Source organism: Podarcis erhardii (assembly GCF_964252035.2).
Source record: "Podarcis erhardii genome assembly, chromosome: 2".
Lineage (NCBI taxonomy): Eukaryota > Metazoa > Chordata > Lepidosauria > Squamata > Lacertidae > Podarcis > Podarcis erhardii.
Window position 1 is genome coordinate 82,212,756 of NC_138498.1, and position 26,685 is coordinate 82,239,440.

Consider the following 26,685-nt stretch of genomic DNA (forward strand, 5'->3'; position numbering starts at 1 on the left):
TCTCACAAGCAGTTTAAAAAGGACAGGATTATTTTGAAACACGATAAATGCATCTTCTTCTCCCCTTTTCCCATTTTTTCCTACAGAAGCAAGCTATGCAAATAGCACCAAAATTCCTCTTCCTGGTGACGGACCAATTCTCCAGTCGAACAGCTCAGCACAATCCAAGCAAACTGTGCTATCTTGGCAAGCTGCAATTGATGCTGCTAGACAAGCCAAGGCTGCCCAAAGCATGAGCACCACCCCAGCCCAACCTGTAGGATCTCTGTCCCAAAGAAAACGCCAGCAATATGCCAAGAGCAAAAAACAGGGTAATACATCCAACAGTCGGCCAGCCCGGGCCCTTTTCTGTTTATCCCTTAATAACCCAATCCGGAGAGCCTGCATTGGTATAGTAGAATGGAAGTATCCTTTTTTTATAAGTGTTTTTTTTGTTCTTACCATCTCTACTCTGAATACTCAAAAGTGTGTCAAAGACACTGACCTGGGCTTAGACTACATATTGCACAGAATTCTGTATTATTGCTGTATTCCTACTCTCCCCCCCTTTTCATTTTAACCAAAATCAGCCTGGGCAAGTTGGAAATTGGAATGGAGAAAATGTCAGTAGAGAAAAGCTGCTTAACCCTTTCCCAACTAAAAATCACTCCCCCTAAGCCTCCTTTATTCATCTGAGGTGATGGTGGCGAAATCTTCCCTGTTAGATTTTCTCCTCTGGGTGAAAAAGCAGCCTGGGTAGGGGATTAAAACTGCTAAGTTATAGCCTGTCCATGTTGATTTGGACTTATGAAATGTGGCAGAGAGGAGTGAATGTTACTTTTATGTAAGCCTTAGATACAAGGTCTTGTGTTCTTAAAATGCAGTTCTGAAAATATCCTTTAATACATAGTGTTTTGGACTTCAGGATTTATTTCACATTTATTAAGCTATTGTTGAGGTGTTTTAGATACACATGCATAGATTCATATATGCTTATTAAAGCAAATTACCTGATGCCACAAGATGAGACTTCATTGTGTCCTCACTATTTAGAACTTCGTTCTGATAGGATAAATTTGTGCTTCAAAAATGTACAGAAGAGCCTTTTGGGCAAGATGCGTAGTATGTTACTTTGCTTTAAAAAGTTGCCTTTTTTTATATAGTTAGTACACTAACCCCACAATCCTATACATTTCTAGCCAGAACTAAGTCCTACTGAGTTCAATTGGGGTTGCTCAGAGGTAAATGGGATTGCAGCTTACAATTTCAGTTGAACCAACCCATGCATAAGATGTGACTGGTCAAAACTGTTATTTTTATATTCTATAAATGCTACAGATTTTTCACTCGCATGTTCTTACATTTTTCTCCCTAGCTAATAATCTGTATCTATATCTATAATCTGTATATATATTGTGCGAAATAATGTAATTGTGCAGTTTCTTACTAAAAAGAGGGCATCGATGAAAGGTCATGTGCTGAAAAAGATTTAGATGAGACAATGTAATGGATGCTTGTGGAGGAGGGTTTGTCACTTCCATCAGTCAAAAGAAGAGCTTGAACATGTCAGTTTTACTTCAGAAACAAGCCTATTGTCCTTAATGCAGAAATTAGTAAGGAATTAGACTGAGTTGTATATAAATATATCCCAACACTGGATGTTCCTTAACCAGATACTTCAGACCGTTTGACATATTTATATTACTGGCTATTTTTGCCAATTGTGTGGCCTTAGCTGTTTACATCCCATTCCCAGAAGATGATTCTAATTCAACAAATCAAAACTTGGTAAGTATGTGGGGGTTTTTTTTGGATTTCCCTCCTGTGCTTGAAGTTCGTTATTTTTTTAAAAAAAATGTACATGAAACCTTAATAAAAGTATGGAATGAATTATACATTTAGTTGGGGTGGGTGAGATGAAAACCAACATTCTAAAATGTGTTTTGCTGCTTTGGTTCCCAGTTCCAATAGGCACACTCTGGTTTCTGATATAATAAGATGGTTTATGATAATTCTTGGGGCGATACAAATGCATTTTGAGGAACACAGTAATTGGATTTATATGTTGCTGATGTTTTATACCGTCTGCCATCTTAGTGCTCAGCCCTCACATGAACTTTTATTTCTCTACTCATGTAGTTTCAATGATTTTCACATTTTAAAATAAAAATCATGGTAGCATTGAATGGTTTATATTATCAATAGAGGTGTACCTTTAAATGCATTATGCTATGATAAGGATTTACTGGGAAGTAATGGACAAAGTTAGCTCCCTAATTAAAGGATTAGACCCTGGAGGGAAGGGTATCATAATGCTGTTGATTTCAGTGAGAGCATCAGTGGGGTTTGACCCGTGTAAATGCAGCAGATACAGTGGTGCCTCGCAAGACGAAATTAATTCGTTCCGCAAGTCTCTTCGTCTTGCGAGTTTTTCGTCTTGCGATGCACGGTTTTCCATAGGAATGCATTGAAAATCAATTAATGCGTTCCTATGGAAACCGCCTTCCCCCGACCTCTTCTGGCGGGCGGCATTTTAAAATCGCCCGGGACAGCGGAGGACTTCTCCGCTGTCCGGGCGATTTAAAAGCCCCTGGGAAGGCAAGCAGGGGGGACAAAGACTTTTGCCCCCCGCCTGCCTTCAGAAGAGGTCCAGGACAGGCTTCGCGGACCTCTCCGCAAGCAGCGGGAGCGCTCCTCAGGCTTCGCAGCCCCGCCACCCGGCTTCGGGACATCGTTCCGATGCCAGGCGGCGGGGGGAGGCTTTCTCGCCCCGCCGCCCGGCATCGGGACGATGCCCCGAAGCCGAGCGGCGGGGGGAGGCGTTCCTGCCCCGCCGCCCGGCATCGGGACGATGCCCCGAAGCCGGGCGGCGGGGGGAGGCTTTCCCGCCCCGCCGCTCGGCTTTGGGACATCGTTCCGATGCCGGGCGGCGGGGGGGACTTTCCCGCCCCGCCGCTCGGCTTCGGGACATCGTTCCGATGCCGGGCGGCGGGGGGAGGCGTTCCCGCCTCGCCGCCCGGCATCGAGGCATCCTTCCGAAGCCCGGCGGCGGGAGGAGGTGTCTCCGCCCCGCCGCCAGGCTTCGGAGGAGGTCCAAGGACAGCGGGGAAGATGAGCTGCGCTTCCCCACTGTCCCGGAGATTTCCCTATGGGCTGTCGTCTTGCGAAGCAAGCCCATAGGGAAATTCGTCTTGCGAAGCGCCTCCAAAACGGAAAACCCTTTCATCTAGCGGGTTTTCCGTCTTGCGAGGCGTTCGTCTTGCGGGGCACCACTGTACCAAGGTTTATATATTAAAACAATGGACTTGTATCCAAAGGTATTCTTCTGCTAGTGGAAAGTCTCTTTTGCCCATGGAATCACTGTTTACAAACTAGTAGATGACTGCATGATAAAATGGTTCCCCAAACCCAAAGAAGTTTCTCTGCTGTGCAAGTTATCTCTCCAGCCTTTTTCACAGGATCATTTTATGATCCTCTAGAGTTCATATATGACAGCCTGTGTCTTCCAGTGAACACCTACATTTCTCATACTGTAACACAATTGCCCCCCTCCCCATACAATGTGACTCTGTGGTCTAGTGCAGGGGTCAGCAAACTTTTTCAGCAGGGGGCCGGTCCACTGTCCGTCAGACCTTGTGGGGGCCGGACTATATTGTTTGGGGGGGGGAATGAATGAATTCCTATGCCCCACAAATAACCCAGAGATGCATTTTAAATAAAAGGACACATTCTACTCATGTAAAAACACGCTGATTCCCGGAGTGTCCGCGGGCTAGATTTAGAAGGTTATTGGGCTGGATCCGGCCCCAGGGCCTTAGTTTGCCTACCCATGGTCTAGTGACTTGGAAAACATGCCTAGGGATGGTTCAAATGTGGCCACCACTTCATGTTGGGATTTCTGTTCATGAATGGGAGATTTTTTAAAAAAGTGTCCTCATGTGAACATCAGGTCCTATGTGAAAAACTTCCCATGTTAGATAGCAAGCTAGTTTTTAAGCCTTCTGTGCAGTTTGATTTTTTTCTAATGCTTGAGGCATAGGGTCTTTGTAACAAATCATGTACATCCTTCCAGGATGAAAGCAGAGGTGGTCAGCAGATCATTGTTTGAGCATATTGCCAGCCCCAAATAAATAGATCTGAGTAATCTTTCGATTCTGTTAGTCACGATTGATTTTGTCATTATTTTCTCAATCTTTTAAAATATATTGGTGCTTATCATCCTCAGTTTAGTATTTTTAGAGGTACAATCAAACACTTCTTTGGTATCTTTTGATTGAAACATATAAAACCAAATGGGAAGAATTCAACATTTCTTGATATGCAGTTTTTGCTTGCTCGTATCTTAGCTTGAGATTCTGTATACGAGGAGTGCTTTGAAGTCTGTAATACTAAATAGTGTTGGTTTGTTTCTCTTTTGGGGTTTTTTTGTCACTGCACAATGAAGGTACTTGTTTGAAAAGCCCCTTAAAACATTGGTTACCTGTTTTTATACACACACACACACACACACACACACACACACACACATAATGCCATCGGTATTCTTAATTTACTGAGATTATGATATTAAACAGCTACAGACAACAAAAACCGGAAAAAACAGCACAATTCAGGTCACTGTAAAGAACAATCTATGTAGCGGTGTGTCTGAGCAGTCTGTTTTTGCTCCCAGAAATTTAGGACACAAATCTCTGTGTCACTGTCAATCCACTAGGAGGTCTGTGCTAATAACCAATATCATAAAGCATTATTTGAAGTGGGTAAAGCATCTGTCTGCATCAGAGGCTGCCAATTTATTGAATTTTAGCTGGGTTCATCTTGTTTTAACTTTGCACCTTTACGCCTTATTCAAAACCAATCTCTTTGGCTTAGTTCATGGGCAAGTTTAAGTATTTTATTTCTATAGGTCTTGCTTTCATTTTTTAAAACTGCCTTTGACGTTTCTTTACATGAGAAAACCTTGTAGATTTTTCACAGAGTTTTACACTGGGTATTGGCAATAGAGCTCTCATTGGACTGTATGTATTATGCAGCTGTGTGTTCAGAGAAACACATTTTACATTTGCACAAATCCATAATGACTTTGTTGAGCAGTGAGGAAAAGCTTAATTGGCTACAATTTATTTGAATTGATTATTGCATACAAAGCTATTTAGATGGATGAGGAACATTTAAAAACAACAGCTCTGTAATATTTAATTCTACAGTACAGTGGAACCTCGGGTTGTGAATGTGATCTGTGAGGGAGGCACGTCCGCAACCCGCAGTGCCGTGTCTGTGCGCGTGGATCACGATTTGGCGCTTCTGCACATGCGCGAAACCCGGAAGTAACCCGTTCAGACTAGTCCAGACTGTTAGGGTTTTGAATGGGTCCATTCTGCGTATGGCTTTGGGTTAATCTGACAGTCTTTGGGTTAATCTGACAGCCCAACTACATGTAATTGGCAGGGTTCTTAACTTTAGAAGGGGAAAGGTGACAGCACTTCCCTTTTTTGATCCAGCAGCTTTTTTAGAAGGGGAAAGGTGACAGCTTCTTTGCTTGTGAACAATTCTCACCACAGCCAACCAAAGACAACCAACCACGCCCAAAGCCACCCCCAACCTCTCTCACCACCAAGGAAACACAGCAAATGAATAGTAAGAGAACCCTTACAAGTAACACTGACACAGACCCTCCCCACTAAGTAGAATAAAAGAAGCATAGCCACCCCACCCCACTTGCCATTCTTCCCTCCTCCTCTTCCCCCCTTTTCTTTTCTCTTTTTCTTCCTAATTGTTTAAACCAATTCATGAACCAAGAACTTAGATGTTGACCACTAATAATGAAATGTATGCTGTAGATATTTTCCCACATTTATTATGCTGTTTTTGTGATATACAAATGACATGAGAAAACTTGGTATGCTTATTTGTATAACATTATTTTTGTTTATAAAACTCAGTAAAAAACAAACAAAACAAAGCAGCATATAGGACGAATATCTGCCAATGCCATCATCTATTGTGCACCTTGAATGCAAACAGTAGAAGTGCCTCTTTTATAATAGATTAAGTTTTAGTTTACACTGGTGGCACTCCCTGCCTACATTAGGAAATGAAGACATTCTTCTGCGTATTGTGTGAAGGGTAAAAAGGAATTGCTGAGATCTGGAAGATATTTTTATTTTATTGTCGCCCAGGCCACGTGCATCACTAGCAGCATAACCGATTACACCGACAGTGAGCAGTTCACTTTAGTGAATAGTATCAGTATGTCAGCTTCTCTATTAGGTGACTTATATGGCGGATTATAAAGTTTAATCCATCTTCCATGGAATGCAATCAACACAGTAGGCAAGGTGGGTGAAACTATTAATTGTACAATCAATTTCCGCCCCCAAATGGATTCTCACCGTAAATGTTAGATTAATACAAATTGTGACTGACAGCACTTATAAATAAAATTTACCCATCAACTCATCCAAGGCATTTTGAATCAATTTACAGTGGAGAACTTTGTAAACTAAATGATGACCCCCATATTTCAGCTTGCTCAGCACGATACTTTGCCTACAGATTCTTCAGGAAAAGGCATTTGTGTGACTGTGATACCCCCTTGCAGCTAGTTTTCTGCAATACTTTATGGCTGCAATCTGATACAAACCTATTTGGAAGTAAGTACCATTGAAGTCAATAGGACCTACTTCTGAGTAGACATGTATAGTATGGCATTGTCAGTGTAAAGTTAAGCATGCGGCCTTAAAAAGCATGCAGCAGTGTAAAGTTAAGCATGCGGCCTTAAAAAACCTCATGTGCCTGTTCACTGATGACATAACATCGTCAGTTTCAAAGCACTGAACTTCGGTAGCAGCGGGTAGTTTGGTGGAGGAATAACCTTACAAATAAAGAAAGCTGATTGCTAGGCCAAAAATAAATACTCAGATAAAATGCGATACTCAGATAAAATGCGATAGCTTCTGCTAAAACATAAGCAGAAAGCATTTTATCTCTCAGAATAAAATAGGATGTTATGTGATACTTAAAAATGTATAATAAAGCCAGAAAATATTATCATACTGCTTCAGAAACCCAAATCCGTAAATGGTGTGTGTGTGTGTGTGTGTGAGAGAGAGAGAGAGAGGGGGGGGGGAGAGGGATGATGTATTCCCCCCCCCATTCCAAAGAAAGATGGAGTGGAATTGGAGTAGGATAGCAAAGAGGACATGAATTCCAGAATATAGTTCTTATTGAAAAAGGACTCATTAGCCTTTCTTAAAATGTTAGTACTAGTGTACTCCTGATAAAAACTAATAGTTAGTTGCCCTACCACCAATAGGTATATGGAAGCAGACTTCTGTGCTCATATTTCTTGCTACACGAGGAACTATGTGTGCAGCTACATGCTGCATGTGCACTTCCCTTTTTTGATCCAGCAGCTTTTCTTATATATATGAAAAAGATGGTGATCAGCTGTTTGGGAGGAAAACCTTCCCCTTCCCTGCCAAAGAACTGATTTTCTTTTTTTCTTTTTTTAAAAAGAAGAGATCAGTGTGTGCAGCTCCAGCTGCTGTGCACTTACTTCACTGGACTAGAACAAGTAGGATCATAATTGACAAAAATACTTCTGGAGCAATATGCTCCAGACTTTTTCTGTTAATAGCAATTGGTGTAGAGAATTCATTGCCTTGGAGAATTGCTGCAGCTGTTCTCTTTTTCCTGAAGTCCACGGTTTTGTCCTCATTGCTTACGTTTGGGGTGGAATGAGATGTTAACGGAGGTCCTTGCAGAAAGCAGAATGAGCTTTGGATTTCATCATGTGTTTTCTTAGGGGACTTTTGATCTTTGGTGGATAATAACGAAGTAGGATGTGGCATAGGTTACAGCAGCATTACAAGTCTTAATATAACTATTGTGATCCCTTCTTCCCAAGAGTCCTGGCTATTTTAGCTTGGTGAATGTACTGATCATTTTTGTTAGAAATTCCTAGTCTCTCTCCTACAGACCTACAGTTCCCAGAATCTTTGCAAACCAAGGATAACTATCAAGTGTGCAATATAACACATATGCCCTGCTGAGGGAGGGGCTGGAGGGAGTTGAAAGGCATACTGTTGCCTTCTGCTGGCCTTCACGATCAGAGAGGAGTGCTATGGAGGGTGGGGGGCTGTTGTGATGGGGCCCCGGGCTATACTCAGGTGGACAGAAAGCTACTATTGGTTTTTTCCCTAGTGATGGTAGCAAGCAGAAAGCCCTGAAACTGTGTTTGGGTGAAAGCAGAGGAAAGGTAGGGCACTTGGTACTCTTTTGGAGGGTCCAAGCCTTGCAGATTGCCCACGGGACTTGGACTTGGACCGCTCAGCTGTGCTGTTGCAGTGAAATGGCTGTTGCAATGGAAAAGTAAGCCAGCAGGGCTTGGGGATGCAGCAGTGGATCTGTGTCTGTGCCTCTCCCAAACCTCACGTAGGATTTTTCTGTAAGATATACCAAGTCTGTAGTTGAAAGATGTCCTTAAAATGCAATAACAAAGCAACAAAATAGCCCAATAGAAAACTCAAAGGCAAATGTGCTGTCAGGGACTGGTAGGTCTCTGACAAGTGTTTGGCGGAGGCAGGGGGTCCAGGGGCTGAACTAGGAGAGGGGGGCAGTGATTTATGGGGTTTTGTGCCACCTGCAAGGCAGAAGCCAGAGCTGGAGGAAGGCGAGGAGCCTGAGCAGTCAAGAGACAAAAGAGGAGGTGCAGGACATGTTGGAATAGGAGGGGGGAGGCTGTTCAGGCAAGGGGTGGGCTGGTCGAATCCATGCCGTCCTCTGCCTTGCTGTCTCCAAGAACCAGGAGGGACTTGAAGAGGTAAGCACAGTGATATCTTCTGCGCAGCAGAATCCCGGGTTGCATGCACACACTCTGTTAGATGAGGGTACATAAGCCTGGTGGTGGGGGATGCGTGGTCCCACTCTTGCTTTGAACCTGGGAAAGTTAATGTCAGCTATGTGGTTGCTGAAGGGACGCGGGTGGCGCTGTGGGTTAAACCACGGAGCCTAGGACTTGCTGATCAGAAGGTTGGCGGTTCGAATCCCCACGGTGGGGTGAGCTCCCGTTGCTCGGTCCCTGCTCCTGCCAACCTAGCAGTTCGAAAACATGTCAAAGTGCAACTAGATAAACAGGTGCCGCTCCGACGGGAAGGTAAACGGCGTTTCTGTGCGCTGCTCTGGTTCGCCAGAAGCAGCTTAGTCATGCTGCCCACATGACCCGGAAGCTGGATGGCGGCTCCCTCGGCCAATAAAGTGAGATGAGCGCCGCAACCCCAGAGTTGTCCACGACTGGACCTAATGGTCAGGGGTCCCCTTACCTTTTATGTGGTTGCTAGAAGTGTGAGCACATGTGTATTCTCTGCGCCTCAGGAGCTGCTGCAGATGCTTCTGTCAATAAAGAATTTAACTACAGTATTGGCCATTTGTCCTCCTTGGCTGGATGTGCACATCTCACAAACAGGAATAATTTAAATTTTAAGGTAGAAGTGTCCATTCTTTAATAACAGAAACCCTGTACTGTGCAAACAAACACAATTTTAAATCCAGTTTGTTTTTAAAGGTGATTCCTCTGAATGGTCTTTTGTGAGAAGAACAATATCTCTTTCTTCCTTTGCTCTTTTTTGCCTTCCTGATGAGCACACCCGCTGGGATAATTGCTAATATTCATTAGGCCTTATCTTGAAAGTCTGTACTGTACTGTTTTAATTTGGCCTTGCTGCTAGTAAAGCTTTTTTACTGACTGCGTGCAAGCAATATTCATGACTATCTTGATTAGATTCCCCTGCCACTGAATCAGCCAATTTTTGTTGGATCCTATACAGAAGATGGTTCTGCTTTGTACATGACATTGTATTCTGGAACAAAATGGTAGTGTGAGATTGTGTTCAGAATTGCTCCTTTCTCTGTGGGGACAATGTCAGAATCAGATTTTATCTAAGCAGTACCTTTGGCTCTGCACACTCTGGCTCTGTTTATTGCTTTCATGACATTCATTTCCTTGGTTGTCTTCTGGCAGGGATTGGCAGGGCTCTGGGGTCTGACCCCGGGGAGGGAACCAGCGATTTATGGGGTTTAGTGCCTCTCACAAGGCAGGAGCCAGGGAGCCAGGGAGGAGGAAAGAGGACAGTTCGGAGCAGCCAAAAGCAGAGGTGGGAGCGCAGAACGTGTCAGAAGAAAAACGGAGGAAGAGGCTTTTCAGGTCAGGGACAGGCCGGACAAGTCCCCATGTTCCCCCATCCCACTGTCTCCTAGGACCAAGAAGGGCTTGAAGAGGAAAGAGCAGTGACTGCTTCCGTGTAGGAGAAGTTTCAGATTGTGTCCCCAGCCCTGGTCAGACGAGGGTGCATAAGCTGGTGGTGGGGCATGGTTCTACTGGTGCTGCAACTGGACTGTAGGGCGCAGACCTGGAGACAGCTGCCATGAGGCTAAAAGGATGTGGGTGGATGGATCCAAGGCACCATGGAAGTTGCTGTAAGTAGGTGCTTTTTTTTGTCAGTAAGGCATGAACTATCAGATGTGTGCCTTCCTTGGCTGAGGGTGCTTTGAACATCTTTCCAGATTTTTCTTAGCTGTGCTGTTTCAATGTGTGCCTCTTTTATTTCGTGTATATCCTCCTGGTTCCCGCCCTTGGTTATCTGTAGTCCCTCTAGCCCTATTATTTATTTTTTTTCTGTTGTGCTTGGGGCCTGAATTTTGGCTACTCAGCACTGAATATTTCCTCTACAATTTATTTCATCCTTAATTTTTTGCATCAACATGAAAATTGCATATAATTGAAAGGTTTGCTAATAGTTAGTGTGAATTAAGGTGGGAAATTTACAGTTTCTGGAGTTCAAGGGCTTTATTCATTCAGGAACTATTTACAGGATGAGTAGAGCTACAAAGCGAGAAATAGCAGACATCTTGTCTGGAGAGAACAGCAAACAAAAAATGGACTCAGCTTTTAGGAGTGGCTTAACTTCGGCAAATGCAAAGGCTACAGGTAAATGCTGGCTAGATTACTACACAGAACTTTCTGGTGGTTTAAAGTAACACATGCATTACCTACGAATTCAAGAGAAGGAAGTGTGTTCACTTATTTCCAACAGGAGCCACAGCATGGCTAGCGAGTGAGGAGGAGAGAGAACACCCCCAGCACTTTCAGGGGTGCTGTGCCGAGCAGGTCTTGGCTAGCAAGCAAGGTGGAGAATTTAAAAGCTCTTTTTGTGCTAGGTAACCCAAGCAGACCTGCAGAATAATCTTTTGAACTTTTTGCCTTGCTTGGATGGCAAGGCTTGTTCAGCACAACAGCTCTGGAAGGCTAGGGATGATTGTGCAAGATCTTGTGGGAACTTGGATTGGCCTGCAAGATCTCATGAGAGCACCCAGAACCTTCCAGAGCTGGTGTGTTGAGTGTGATAGAGAGCTTAAAAGCTCTTTTCGTGACAGGTAAACCCAAACTATATTAGCTTGGAAAAAGCCACCCACTGCATTTCTGTCAGAACAGAGATACGAGCTGAGAATTTAACGTTGCTAGCTCTGTGATATATTGAAGTGTACGACCTCTTTTATCTTCTCTTACTACTTGAGATCCTGCAAAGATATTGGTCTAGTTCTCAGTGGTGCAGTAAATCTGTGCCCAGACAGTTCCATATCAGACTGCAAAAGAAGACTCACATCACTGCATTTTCCTCCATACAAAACTGTCCATTTGCATAGAAAACTAGCATGCTAGGGGGAAGACAAGCCTTCTTGTTTCTTTTATGGCAAGCACAGTAGCCTGGCTTATGTTATCTCTGGTAGAGCATGTCTTTTCTCATATAAAGCATGCAGCAGCGGTTTGATAAGATCTGCCTGGTCATTTTTTTAAAGTAGTGTTTAAAATTCTTATAATTGTATTTATTTGTTTTGAAAACTTACAAATCACTTATGACACCCAAGATGATTTGCAGAATACACGCATACAGTATGCTCGTGCATGTGCTCACACATATACACACGCACGCACGCACACACAAACCAAATTAAGAACTGTTATTTTAAAAACAGAAATAAATGTCAGGGACAATAGATACTGTATTTACAAGCAATTTTTATTGACTATGCAAGGTTTTCTGAAAAGCAGGGGTGGTGATAGGGCTGCAATTGGTGTGCCTATATTTCATTTTCATATGCTACAAATAAAGGGAGATGGGTAAACTCAGTAGTTTGGACACTTATATAATGGTTTCCTTTTTAATTTTAACTGTATGTGACATTAATCACATAGTTTGCTCCTGAGTGCAAGCTTTTTCCTTTTCATTTAAAACCCTGATTGGGATTCTGTCAAGATGATAGGGGAATTTTAACCCTTTCATCTCTGCTGTTGACCTGATCTCTTTCAGCCCACTCCCCTGACTTGCAATTTTCATTGTGGGTGGAAAGCTGCCATTGGAATGAATGGGAATTCTCACCCCCACCCCATCCCTGTGCAAACTTAAGCCTAGTCTTGCAGTGATCTGGCGAGATTGTACTGAAGCGGGGAGCAAAGTTGTTGTTGTTGGCATCCCTCTGTCATGGGAAACAATGGAGTAGTGCGCCTTTCAGGGTGAAGTCAAATCATTAAAGTGTTACAGCGCCTGCTGTGGCTGTAGAGACTGATATGGGAGAGATATGCTTTGTTGCAGGAGGGGCAGATGAAGGGGTCTCTTTGTACTGCTGCAGATGCACTATGCCATATCTATCCTTACAATATATCTGATGCCAGGATCCTGATCTGAATCAGACCTTCCGCACTGGCAATATGTAAAAGAAAAAGCTTGCACTTCAGGGCAAACTATGTGAATAACATGCTGTTTAGCCTTAGGGGTATAGGGATGGTTCCTTACATACAAGCAAAAAAGAATAAATACCATTTAAATGTCTGTTCTCTCTGCCACTGGTTCACTTTATCTATAACTTGGGGACATCTCTTAAGCTTCTCAGGAGCAATTTGAATAAATTACCCGAGGTTTCTTAGAGGATCTCTCCCCCCCAAAAAACAGTTTAGCCCTGCAGGTGAAAGCTAGTGTTACATAGTCTGGCTGATTTTGCTCAGAGTCATAAAGTGAGATGAGCGCCGCAACCCCAGAGTCATCCGTGACTGGACCTAACGGTCAGGGGTCCCTTTACCTTTACTTTATATTAAAAAATAACTTTCAATTATTCATCTTTTTATGGGTAGAAAAATGGGGGTGGGGTGAATCAAAGCAATCCTAAGGTTGTTATTCATTGCTAGTGCCTCTTTTCATGTAATCATTTGCAGCTGACCCACAAAGTATATTGGCTGTAGTTGAGAAGTTAGCATGATTTGACATGAGTAAAGTACAGCATAGGTTTGTGAATCTTCACATTCTTTCAGTTGTCTATTATAACAGAAATGTAACAAGCCACACAGGTATTTTATTTAATTTAAATGTGCAAAATCTGTCCTTCAGGAACCATACTTACTTGCTGGGCAACAATCAAAGTAATAACAATCGTAACTAAAACAGTGACACACACTGAAAAAGATAAGCAGCAGTAAATGGAATTTATACAATTTATAACTCGCAACTTAGGCACATTTAACTTGTGCACATTCAGCTGTAGGCTCTGGGCAATTTTTTTAATGGGGACAGGTTTAAAAAAAAACTAAAAAACTTTGGCAATCCCACCCACCATTGAACCCCATGTGTTTTAACTATAAACTATTTTGACTTTAGGCAATATCCCTGGAATTTAACTTTAACAGATTTAAGAGCCCTGGGTCTTTTCAGTACTTGGGTCAGAAAGTTTGATGGGTCTCATCATGCTGGCCAGCCATTTAGCTGTATAAATTGGCTTAATGTAGAGTTGGTATGGAGTAGGAAAAAGAAAAGAGAAGCGTAGAATGGAACAACATTGCCATCCACATTCTCAGCTTCCATAACAATACTGCTGACTCAAAGCAGTCATAGGCTGGCACGCTTTTAACAGCCCCATGCATAACTCTATGTCCCCCCCACCTATCCATTGAGTTCAGTGAGATCTATTTACTCTACCTCTGAGGTTGGTATTACATTCCATCACTGTGGGGTTTGGGTCTGAAGAAGTGTAGGATTTGGTATATGCTTGCTTCTTTCTGGTCACATTTTGCTCCTTCTGCTGACAAGAGTTGTGCCAACAATATTTTTGTGTTGGCATGCCCACAATGTCGTAGGGGCAGATTCCCACAGGCAAAGGCATATCCCAAGATAACACTAGCACAGCCAAGCTTCCAGTATTGCCCGAGTTGCCTCACCTCCAGGCAGTGAATCTGGAGTACAGGATTTAATCTTTACGGTTAGTAAGTGAATTTGGGTGGAGGGAAAAGGGAGCTTCCAACAAAGACCTTGTTTTAAACAAAAGAATGGACCGTTGCTTCTAACCCCAGTGTAACTGTACAGTGTGCTTGGATGAAAATGCCTGTAAATTGTAAGACTACACAAAAGCAGTAGATAACAGCACTTGCCAATTGTACCTAAAGTGCACTTAATTATACTCTTAAATACAGTGGTACCTCGGGTTACATATGCTTCAGGTTACATACGCTTCAGGTTACAGACTCCGCTAACCCAGAAATAGTACCTAGGGTTAAGAACTTTGCTTCAGGATGAGAACAGAAATCATGCTCCGGCGGCGCGGTGACAGCGGGAGCAGGAGGCCCCATTAGCTAAAGTGGTGCTTCAGGTTAAGAACAGTTTCAGGTTAAGAACGGACCTCCAGAATAAATTAAGTACTTAACCCAAGGTACCACTGTAGATAACAGCCTTGCCCCACTTTGAGAGCTTTTTAGTTATGTGCCATAGGACCACCTACAAAGATAACAGCACCATTTAATTTCCTCCTTTGCTCAAAAAGGGAATGGGATTTGTGTATTCAAATATGCAACCGAGAGCGTAGGTAATTCCAGCACATTGAATAAACATTTTAGCTGTTATTTATGAAGAGGGATCTGTAAGAAATAGCTATCTTTGTTGACATTTAAAGTTTTAAGGTTCCACAGGACCGCCTAGAATTATGGGGGAAAGATCAGGCTTCTCATAAATCACAGAAAGGACAAACATGGGATGCTCTTTATCTGAAATGTAAACAGCACAAGGTTATAAAAGCAATATAACCTGACCAATGTAGCTATCAGTGAAAGTAAATGAAGGATAGCCTCATGCTAGCACCAGCCTTACAGGCTTTAGTTCTCAATAAACAAGACGCTGCAACTACTGAATAAATAAAGCATAAGCCAAATGTTTCAGAAAAACTACACTTGCAGTTACTGCCCCACTGCGTTGCTCTACTAAGCTTCTTGGAAACCCCAGTCAGTAGTGCGTGTAACTTCTTGTTTGATGAAAGGGTGCTTGCTAAAAGCATGCATATCACACCTGTACTCGGTGATCAGCACTGGCCTTTTAGTTGGTTTCCAGGTGCACCTAAGAGGGTTGAATAAGATTAGACCCATGTTTCTGGCAAAGACTGCCTTATACTGTGTAATACTGAAATGTACACCTGTCGTCATTGAGCTATCCATTATGAACCCAAGGTCTTGTTTCTGGTCCATCACTTCCAACTCAGACTGCCATTAGTGCACAATCTCCACACTGACTGACAGTGGCTCAGATGGGGAACATTCAAGGCCTTACCTGGAGGTGCTGGGGCTTGAACCTGGGACTTTTCACATGCAAAGCAGATGAGCTACACTCCTTCCGTTCGGTTTCAGTTTTAATCATGCAAGGAGGAATCCCAGAATAGGGCTATTGCCACCCGCTCATTGCTACAGACAAAACTGCTGATAACTGCATCCAAGTTCTAATCCTAGGGATATAAAATGGATTGGACTGATACGCTGTCTGATGAGACAAAGACAATGGTGTTCTCTTTCAGCTCCTCTCGTTTGTAAATAGCCCTTGCAGCTGTTGGCTGAAATATATTCTGCCCGGACGCTGAGGTTCAGCGCCGAGGGCCTTCTGGTGGTTCCCTCATTGCGAGAAGCAAAGCTACAGGGAACCAGGCAGAGGGCCTTCTCGGTAGTGGCGCCCGCCCTGTGGAACGCCCTTCCAGCAGATGTCAAAGCGATAAACAACTACCTGACATTCAGAAGACATCTTAAGGCAGCCCTGTTCAGGGAAGTTTTTAACGTGTGATATTTTACTGTATTTTTGCTTTCTATGGAAGCCGCCCAGAGTGGCTGGGGAGGCCCAGCCAGATGGGCGGGGGTATAAATAATAAATTATTATTATTATTATTATTATTATTATTATTATTATTATTATTTGGGGTTGCACTAACTGGGTTAGCTCTGTCTGGGCAGCCAAATGGCTTGTGATTAGAACAGAACCAACTCTTTTATGGGCTGGTAGCAGAGATCTCTCCAGTTGCCTGCCTCCCATGGTCATGGGGTGTCTGAACAACCCTGCATTGCTGGCAGCTGCCAGGGCCAGGCACTTGGGCAAAACGTCAGAAAACTTGAGGTAGCGTCTCTGCGGCACCAGCAGTAAGTAGTGACTGGTGGACTTGTAGTGGTGATAGTCGCTATCTTGTCTCAGGCAGCAAAATGACTTGGGCCGTCCTGCATTAGAAAGTTTGTTTTCCACACTTTGGTTTCCTTTAACTCCTAGCACAAGGAAGGTCATAATATTAGTTCCATCTGTGTTACATAAAAAGCAAACGGCTGGCTCTGTTTATGTTTCTTTAATGTGGTTTATTTGGTTGATAACTGTCCTTTTATGGTGGAAACCATAAAAAACTGTGTGACAGAAGGATAGGCTGCCCTTTGCCAGTGGTGGAAGTGCCTCAGGCAAGATGGACTGTTTTTTTCGGAGTGGCCAAGTAGCAAAAATGCCTTTTCACAGAACTGAATAGCATGTTCCCTAAAGCAGTATTATGCTTATCAGACACACTGTGGTCTCATCGTGCACTCTACCATATTTATGAGGACACTTTAAAAATACAGATCGGCAGCTGATTTCAATTATGGCGCTTAATGTTAGTTATCATAACTGTTTAACTGAAGTGTATAGTGACACTGCCCAGAAAAGAATTAAAGATTCTAAAGTTAGGTTATTTTGATACTGGGAAAATGACACTATTTCAGTGTTCTGTTCAAAGAACAGCATACAATACAGAATGACACGGTTAAATCCGTTCCAAACTTTTCCTCAGATTTGGAATAACTGTTTGGCCTATGGAAGCTGTTTACCTTAAGTTGCTTTGTAGAAACAGCTGGAAAGAAGTGTTTGCTTTGTAGAGGTACTGAATGCATGCTCTACCCTTCCAACAACACATGCTCTAATGATGCTGGAATATACCGTTTTTTGTTACCATTCTTCCTTTTCCATTAAGTATTACCATTTCTTAGTCCTATATTACACCTTTCAAGAATTGCATAGTACATTTCAAAACTTTATATCACAGGCATTTTAGAATACAGAGGCAGTGTAGAGCAGGGGTCAGCAAACTTTTTCAGCAGGGGGCCGGTCCACTGTCCCTCAGACCTTGTGGGGGGCCAGACTATATTTTTTTGGGGGGGATGAATGAATTCCTATACCCCAGAAATAACCCAGAGATGCATTTTAAATAAAAGCACACATTCTGTCCATGTAAAAACACCAGGCAGGCCCCAAAAATAACACAGAGATGCATTTTAAATAAAAAGACACATTCTACTCATGTAAAAACACACTGATTCCCGGACCGTCCGCAGGCCAGATTTAGAAGGCGTTTGCACCGGATCTGGCCCCCAGGCCTTAGTTTGCCTACTCATGGTGTAGTATCTTAATGAAGCCAATTCAGAGTGATAGCAGTCACCTGAGTTGTCTTCATAGTCATGTTTGACTTTCTATGTGGCACAATGACAACATTTTTACAGTGTGATCCAAAATTAGCTCGGATCACAGTGACCTGGAAAAAAGAAACCAACATGTAAAAGTGTCATTAGTGCAGCAGCTAAGAGTGTCTGTGAATACTAGTGATCAGTTGTGAAAAAGGCAACTATCAGGCAGCTCTGAGGCAACATTTCATCTTCTCTGAAACACTGCAGCTGAAAATGTTTGCAAGAGAATATTGTGGTTCGAGGACCCGATCCCCCCAAAGTGGAATGAATACACAAGGACACATGTTATAAGGTTAATGGGCAAGAAAAGGCCACAACTTTATTGATTACAGCAAGTGAAAAGGTATTGTCTTAGGCATTGGATTACGTCAGCTGACTCCACCCCCTCAGAGAGGGGTGAGTCAGAAACAAGGGGGGTTTATTCACCAGTAGGTGGAGCCTGTTGATGCTAATCCAACTATAGGCTCTCCCCTGATGTCACCGAGGGTCGTGCCATGGCCTCCCGCCAAGCAGGCATCGGACAGAATATACGACCGCCGGATTCCTTTAACGAAATACCCCAAAATTGAAGGCATAGCTCTTCGACACCACAACACATTTTTCCAATGCCTAACCTACCCACCAATACCATGAAAGTTGTGACGATTGTTACGAGGTAGGCGAAAAAACCAAAAAGCCTAATGCCAAATGGAAAAATTCCCACCAGGCCCCCCGGACAACCAGGGCGACCAACCTAAGGTCCATAGCAAGGCCAAGGAAACTGAGACCCTGAGCTAAAAGGGAGTGGAGGGTGGGTGAATCGCGACGGGACGATGAAGAGTGAGGCCGAGGAGGGGCTGGCGCCGCAGCATTTAGGCTGCTGTACACGCCCCCTCAGAGGCACCTGGTTGGGTGCCTGCCGATTGGCGTGGGCACCAGCCAGGTGAGTGGGAGGCAGGGGGCTAACGCCCCCTGCTAGAGGTGGAGCTCGGGCTCCCACCCACAACCACTCCCCTCTCTTCCAGGAGGAGAGTCTTTCTCCAGCCCCTTGGAGACCCTTTAGCAGGAAATAGTCACTGAATGTTTTTTCTAACCTTTATGCAACTGCCAAAGAACACACATATGAATGTGATAGCCTCTGGGCAGATTAGTCAGCAATAAGTTAAGGCAATGATGAGTGTTTGGTCTGAGAGGATATGTAGGAGGACATGACTGATAAAAGAGAAATATTAAAGCTGTCTTCAAGTCCTTTGCTGAGCTTCTGCTTTAATGTGAAGCATTAAATGTGAAGCAAGTGGCAGTTCTTGTAGGTCTCCCTTTAACAATGTAGCAACTGATCTGATAAAATATAGGCAAGTATTTCTTTTGGAATGGAATGGAATTGAAATGGCCCCTGTGTTCGGGGAAAAAATAATAGAATCATAGAGTTGGAAGGGAGCCTTGCAGGTCACCGAATCCAAACCCCAACTTAATACAGGAAGTCAAGGGCTACAAAATGGCTCTGCAGCATCTACTTGAATATGTTCAGCTAGGGACAGTCCCTCCCCTCTATAACTGGTTCCATTGCCAAACTTTTCTCACCATTAAATAAAAAATTATTATTATTATTATTATTATTATTATTATTATTATTAGGAACCAGGTAGAGGGCCTTCTCAGTAGTGGCGCCCACCCTGTGGAATGCCCTCCCTTAAGAGACAAACAACTACCTGATGTTTAGAAGACACCTGAAGGCAGCCCTGTTTAGAGAAGTTTTTAATGACGGATGTTTTAATGTATTTTTAATTTCCATTGGAAACTGCCCAGAGTGGCTGGGGAAACCCAGCCAGATGGGCAGGGTACAAATAAATTATTATTATTATTATTATTATTATTATTATTATTATTATTATTAAGCTTCCCCTGAAATTTACCCTCCTGCAACTTACGTCCTTTAGATCTAGCTAGTCTTACCTTCTGGGGCAGCAGAGAACAAATCTTTTTGACTTCATCTATGCGACAGCCCTTCTCAGTCTTCCCTTCGCCAGTCTAAATATGCCCCAGGCCCTTTCAACTTTTCTCATAACATGTTTCCCATACTATTGTCCATCTTGGTTGTGTTCCCCTGAGCCTGTTCCCATTTGTCTGCACATCCTTCTTAAAGTGTGGTGCCTAGAACTGGATACAGTATTCCAGATGACGTCTGGCCAGTGCAGAATCAATTGCTTGTGATTACTGATTGCGATTTGGAATTGCTGGCTCACTTTGCTTTGGAGTGGCCTTCCTCAACCTGGTTGCTCTCCAGACGTTTTGGACTACAACTCCCATCAGCCCCAGGCAGCCAGCAAGTGATGCTGACTAATAGCTTCAGGTCACTGTGAAGGATACAGGCCGCTGTATTCAGTGTGACGTTGCCTGATGCAGCGCCACAACAGTAGAATATAAAACGTCTTGGCACTAGTTGCTCCTGTCTCATTGATCCTAGGGTATGATAGGAAGGGAGATGATGTAGCAGTTTTGCAGAAGCTAAGTAGGTTTGGGCTTGGCAAAAATCAGGATGGGAGTCTGTATTCCACTTTAAGGTCTCTGGAGTAAAGGTGGGATATATGAAATGAATAATTAGTGGCATCTAGCACATAAAATATACCGTAATTGCCTGATCCTTTGAGATCCCTGAAAAACAGTAGGTGGTGGGCCCACAGGCTTTCCATTGTCATTCTGCCCTGTGTAAGAATGTGTGTGTGGTGGAGAAGGGAGCCTTTTTCATGGAATGGACAAGTTAAAGGAGAAAATACCTGAAGGGAAGCTGAGGAATATCTTCAGAGGTTTTAAAGAAGAGTTGAAAAAACTATCTTAGTAATAAGTTAGAGTAAGTACTGCTTGAATGTGGCTAGATGACTTTTCAATATTTCCCCCCTGGTTTACATGGTATTTAATCTGCTGGTGAGATCTGAGTGTCCTTCCTGTTGTAGAACCCAGGCATTGTGCCATATTTTCCCTCTGTCATCTTCAAAAAGCAAGACAGAAGTTGGTTGTCTGGGAAGGAAGAAGCGTGTTGAGGATTCATATCTGCCTTAAGGAGGAATTTCCTCTTCACTGAACAAGCAGTCCTGCATGGGCTACATACAGATCCAGATGGGTTCTGCAACCAGGAGGTTACAGAGGCAGAGTGTGCTGTTATACATGACTCCTTTTGAAAAATATACATTAAAAAAAGAAAAGTATAGAAACAAGGGGTTTTTATTCCCTTCCATTATCTTTTTTGCTTGCTTTTTGTGGAAACAGCTCATAGCAATGCTTAGAGCTTTGAAGGTGGTTTTAGGATGAGTGTGATAATAAACCATTTGCTTGTATCTTCTGCTCAGGGCAGAGCAATAATTTGGTTGTGTTCAGTTTTAAGTTTATGATGGAAATTATCTTTTATCCAAATGGAAAACTGAGAATTGCATGGATGTTCCTTGACTTCACTGAGTGGTGCAGAATAAGTAAAAAGCTTAAATCGTTTTGAAAGGTGTTCTCATTTGAAGGGGTCGAGGCTCTCTCTACGTGGAAGCGCAAGACAAATGAAGCTACTTCTGCCTAAAGAGGCTTTCAGCAATTTAACAACCTGAACCTGCCAGCTGAGCAGTGAATTTAAAATGGGCAATGCTTGGCATGTGGAAATTGGTTTTTCAGCTCAATCAGCTCAGGCATGAGAGAGAATTCTATAAAGTGTGTGAAGAAGAAATGTAGTGTCATGTAAATAGATATGGTATTTGAACTGAAAATCGTTTCTGAGATGAAATAGAGAGACCAACTTAGGGAATAAAAATAAAACTATTATTTTTCCATTTGTGCTTTTATATGTAAAGCCTACCCAGTTCCTTAACAGGTCATCAGTAGTCATTTTTCATTCTTGCACCATACAAATTGAAACAGGCCAAATTACAAAGTTCATTGTAATATAGGACTGAAGGCTTTTCCTCAAAGCTGGCTTAGAAAATATTCGGGTTGTAAATGAAATCTGACACTTCTGCCTTACAAGTTGCCAGCTTAAAACTGTCAAACTAAATATAAATGTTGTCCTGTTTATTTTTCTGGGCCGAATCTGGGATGGAGGTAGTCCTGACAGGGGAACGACTTATGTGTGAGATTGCCACCTAGTCACCCCAGTAGGTCACATCTTGTGTCTTGGACACCAACTCAGAAGAGAGCAGGGCACTAATTCTACACTAAAAACACCGTCACCTGTCTCTCATAAAACATGCAAAGGTACAGGAGGTTACTTGGAGCAAGTATGTTAACTATTCAATGGATAAACAACTGAGAGTATCCTGGTCACTGCTGCTGGTTATGGGGTGGACCTCCCCTTCTCCAACTTAGTGTCTTCCAGATGTTCTTAGACTCCAGTTTCCATTAGCTCCAAGCTGCATTGCCAATAGTGGTGGGTGATGGGAGCTGCAGTCTAAAATATTTGTCAGGCACCAGGTTATAGAAACCTGCCCTGTACAAATATGCTGCCTAGATTTATTTGAAAAAGTGAACTAATCTTCTTGCATTGCAGGGAGCTGGACTGGATGACCCTCAGAGTCCCTTCCAACTCTACAATTCTATGATTCTATGTTAAGTAAAAGTCATGAAGACATAGGGCGTGGCCATTTTATTTTATGTATTATATTTGTATAGCTCTCTGCTTAAAAAAAACCCATAAAGCAGTTAACAAGCAATAATACTACCATTAATAAAACAAGAGTTTAGAATTCCAAGGAAACCCATACAAGTCCATCATAACTCATCAAATGTTTACCTTTTAGTTTAACGGATACAACAAGTGGTTGACACTATTTCTCTCTCTTAAGTGTAACTAGATGAAAGGACTATATGAAACACTGTCACTATGTAGCCTTTAGTCATGTCATAGGAATAAGAGGTGGGTTTTTTAAATGTAAAGTGGTACCTCGAGTTACAGACGCTTCAGGTTACAGACGCTTCAAGTTACAGACTTCGCTAACCTAGAAATAGTTCCTTGGGTTAAGAACTTTGTTTCAGGATGAGAACAGAAATCGTGCGGCAGCAGCGGGAGGCTCCATTAGCTAAAGTGGTACCTCAGGTTAAGAACAGTTTCAGGTTAAGAACGGACCTCCAGAACGAATTAAGTTCTTAACTCGAGGTACCACTGTATAGGTTGGGAGAGCAGGAAAACTGATGATGGAACAGATAGGTGGCATATGAGTTTTGGTAATGTTAATTTTCACTGCTGCTGTAAATGGAATACCTGGTTCATATAAACAAATAATATTTCTTTGGAATGTGATAGGCACCTCATTAATTAGCAAGCAACACCCATAGCAGAAAATGTACATTTTTGCTAATGTGTGTTCCCGATGATGAATATGCAACTGAAGATAAATGAAATAACGTTTTATTTATAAATGAGGTCACACTATATTTATGTGTATTTGCAAAATGAGGTTATGCCAGAAAGAAGTCAGCTGAGTCCCTGTGCTTTAGCCCAATGCAGACCAAGCAGCAGGAAGAGTTAGGTAAGGGTTCACAGGCTTTCGCTGCCTCCAGCTTTATGCCAGGGCTGTCATGCCAAAGCAAACATTTACTTTATTTTGACAGCTTGAAAAGGTCGTAGCGTTCTTCTTTATTTATATGAAAAAATGAAAGTTTGGGTATTGTGAGGAAAATAATAACAAAACACTTGTCGGCTGACCTTAAAATGCTGAACCCTTCATTACCGTGAATAGGGAAACCCAATACTTTGTAGTTACTATTTCTTGTAGTACAAAATTCTATTCTATGGGGCCTTTTCTTCACAGACTCTTTTGCGAAAATAAATTCTTGGCCATATATAGCTATCATCAGGAGGTTTGGGCTGGGTGTTCATCAGTATGCGGATGATACCCAGCTCTACCTCTCTTTTAAATCAGAACCAGTGAAGGCGGTGAAGGTCCTGTGTGAGTGTCTGGAGGCGGTTGGAGGATGGATGGCGGCTAACAGATTGAGGTTGAATCCTGACAAGACAGAAGTACTGTTTTTGGGGGACAGGAGGCGGGCAGGTGTGGAGGATTCCCTGGTCCTGAATGGGGTAACTGTGCCCCTGAAGGACCAGGTGTGCAGCCTGGGAGTCATTTTGGACTCACAGCTGTCCATGGAAGCACAGGTCAAATCTGTGTCCAGGGCAGCTGTTTACCAGCTCCATTTGGTACGTAGGCTGAGACCCTATCTGCCTGCGGACTGTCTCGCCAGAGTGGTGCATGCTCTGGTTATCTCCTGCTTGGACTACTGCAATGCACTCTACGTGGGGCTACCTTTGAAGGTGACTCGGAAACTACAACTAATCCAGAATGCGGCAGCTAGACTGGTGACTGGGAGCGGCCGCCGAGACCATATAACACCGGTCTTGAAAGACCTACATTGGCTCCCAGTATGTTTCCGAGCACAATTCAAAGTGTTGGTGCTGACCTTTAAAGCCCTAAACGGCCTTGGTCCAGTATACCTGAAGGAGCGTCTCCACCCTCATCATTCTACCCGGACGCTGAGGTCCAGCGCCGAGGGCCTTCTGGCGGTTCCCTCATTGCGAGAAGCAAAGCTACAGGGAACCAGGCAGAGGGCCTTCTCGGTAGTGGCGCCCGCCCTGTGGAACGCCCTTCCAGCAGATGTCAAAGTGATAAACAACTACCTGACATTCAGAAGACATCTTAAGGCAGCCCTGTTCAGGGAAGTTTTTAACGTGTGATATTTTACTGTATTTTTGGTTTTTATGTAAGCCGCCCAGAGTGGCTGGGGAGGCCCAGCCAGATGAGCGGAGTATAAATAATAAATTATTATTATTATTATTATTATTATTATTATTATTATTATTATATTATTATTATTATTATTATTATTATTATTATCTGGGAATGGTTTGAACAAGATATTTTAGCTGCCCTCACTTTAAATGTTTACCTGTCCCACAGGAATATTGTGAAATTGTAGGCCAGTTCACATGCATATGTTCATGACCTTAATGATCAATTCCTTGGTGCTTGGTGACTTGACAGCCGAATGTGGTAATCGATTCATTGCAAAGCATTGTTTCCGAGGTGACATCGAATGATATTAAAGTTCTTCTCAGAGACTCATTCACAAATGCTTTCAAATGATCAAAACAGTGTTATAAACTCAGATATATAAGCTAATCACCAAATGGCTCTTTTAACCTAGGTTACAATCGCCACAGTGGAATGTCTAGGTGTCTTTTGTGGTGATATAATAATAATATCTATACCACTTTATATTTTAAAGAAAAAATCTCAAAGCAGTTTACAACTCATTAAAACATCAAATAAAACATTCTCGATTAAAACAAATTCAAGCTTCAAGAGAAATATTTCAGATCCTTCTCTAAGGGACATTTTGTTTGCCCCATATTTATTTATTTACCTAATTTATATAGCTGCCCCATAGCAGAAGTACTCTAGGAAGTTAGCATGGTGTAGTGGTTATAGAGTGTTGGACTAGGACCTGGGAGATCAGGGTTCAGAATGCATGTGTGAAGCAACCTTTAGCAGTGTTCATAAACTGTTATTGGACATGAGCTCAAGATAACTAGTTCTATTAGTGTAGCTCTGATCACACCTGAGCTGTTCCATTCCTTTTTATTACAGTATTATACAGTATTTAAAGAGCAGCTGCATTTTAAAATTATTCAAAGCAAAGCCAGTTTCCAAGGCAGCCCTATGGCAAGCAAGAGGGGAACAGAGGTTTATAATTCCTGTGAGTGTGGGTCTAGGAAGGCAGGAAGGATAGAGAGGTGACAGAAGTTTATAGTAGGGACACTGTATAATAGTACATCCCTCTTTTCCCCTATCCGTTCTCAGTTTCTTCCATGTGGGATTTACCACACACTGTGTCCCACTGCTCCCGTACAGTGATGTGAAATAATCAATAAGGATTTTGGCAGACATCTTTTCCCAACTGTTTTGTGCTCAATAAGCGGTGTGCAGCCACCTATTCTCGTCTGCTTATCAGGAAAACTAAGACAAATAAACCTGCTTTCGGAATACTCTCACATGGTTCTCTCTGTTACAGATAGGTAGCCGTGTTGGTCTGCCATGGTCAAAACAAAATAAAAAAAAAAAATTCCTTCCAGTAGCACCTTAAAGACCAACTGAGTTAGTTCTAGGTATGAGAACTAACTCAGTTGGTCTTTAAGGTGCTACTGGAAGGAATTTTTTTTTTTACTTTGTTTTGACCATGGCAGACCAACACGGCTACCTATCTGTAACTGGAACTATGGAAGGCACCACATTGAGCCGCATGAAATGGAAGTCCATCAACCTCACCAAGAAACTTGCACAGGTACAGACTGATATCTTCTTTCTTACTAAATGCAAGAACCTGGACATTATACCCAAGGGTCTTAGAATTAAGAACCCTCTACAATCCACGTATCCCACTGAATATGCAAGAAAACTATGCAGCACTTTCTCTAAGAAGCTGCTCAAACATCTGATCAGCGTTCTCTACTCTAAACAGAAGCTAATAAAGGAGGAACTCCTTGTATTGGACAACTCTATCAGGAACCACCAAGCTTGGCAAGAGTTCCAAAAGGAAAAACAGAACATTTACCACTCTCAACTGGAGCTACTGAAAAAACAGAAAAACAAGAAACTCTCTAACCTTTCCAACCTACAGGCTACTAATCAAAACAAGATCAACAATATTGTCAATCTCTCACAGCAAGCACTCAGCCCAGCTGAGGAATCAGTCCTTTCACGTGGACTGTCATTCTGCCCTGCCAAATCCCCAGACATGATTCAGTTCTGTGGGGACTTGGAAGCATTTTTCCGCCGTTTACGCCTGAAGGAGTATTTTCAACACACACAACAACAAGACAAAGCAGAACAAGCAACAACTTCACAACCCACTGCAGAACAACAACCACCCTC

At 42.8% G+C, this 26,685-nt stretch overlaps 1 protein-coding gene across 17 annotated transcripts in view; it reads left to right on the top strand.

Annotated features, from left to right (window-relative positions):
• Positions 1-26,685, top strand: part of CACNA1D (calcium voltage-gated channel subunit alpha1 D) — a 192,772-nt gene that overhangs the window by 5,362 nt on the left and 160,725 nt on the right. For 16 of the 17 annotated variants that reach the window (XM_081848801.1, XM_081848804.1, XM_081848799.1 and 13 more), the window contains exons 2-3: positions 87-405; positions 1,662-1,767. In XM_081848801.1, the coding sequence (XP_081704927.1) occupies positions 87-405; positions 1,662-1,767 (425 nt within the window). The remainder of the gene's footprint in view (positions 1-86; positions 406-1,661; positions 1,768-26,685) is intronic. The other variant, XM_081848802.1, reaches the window with a different exon arrangement.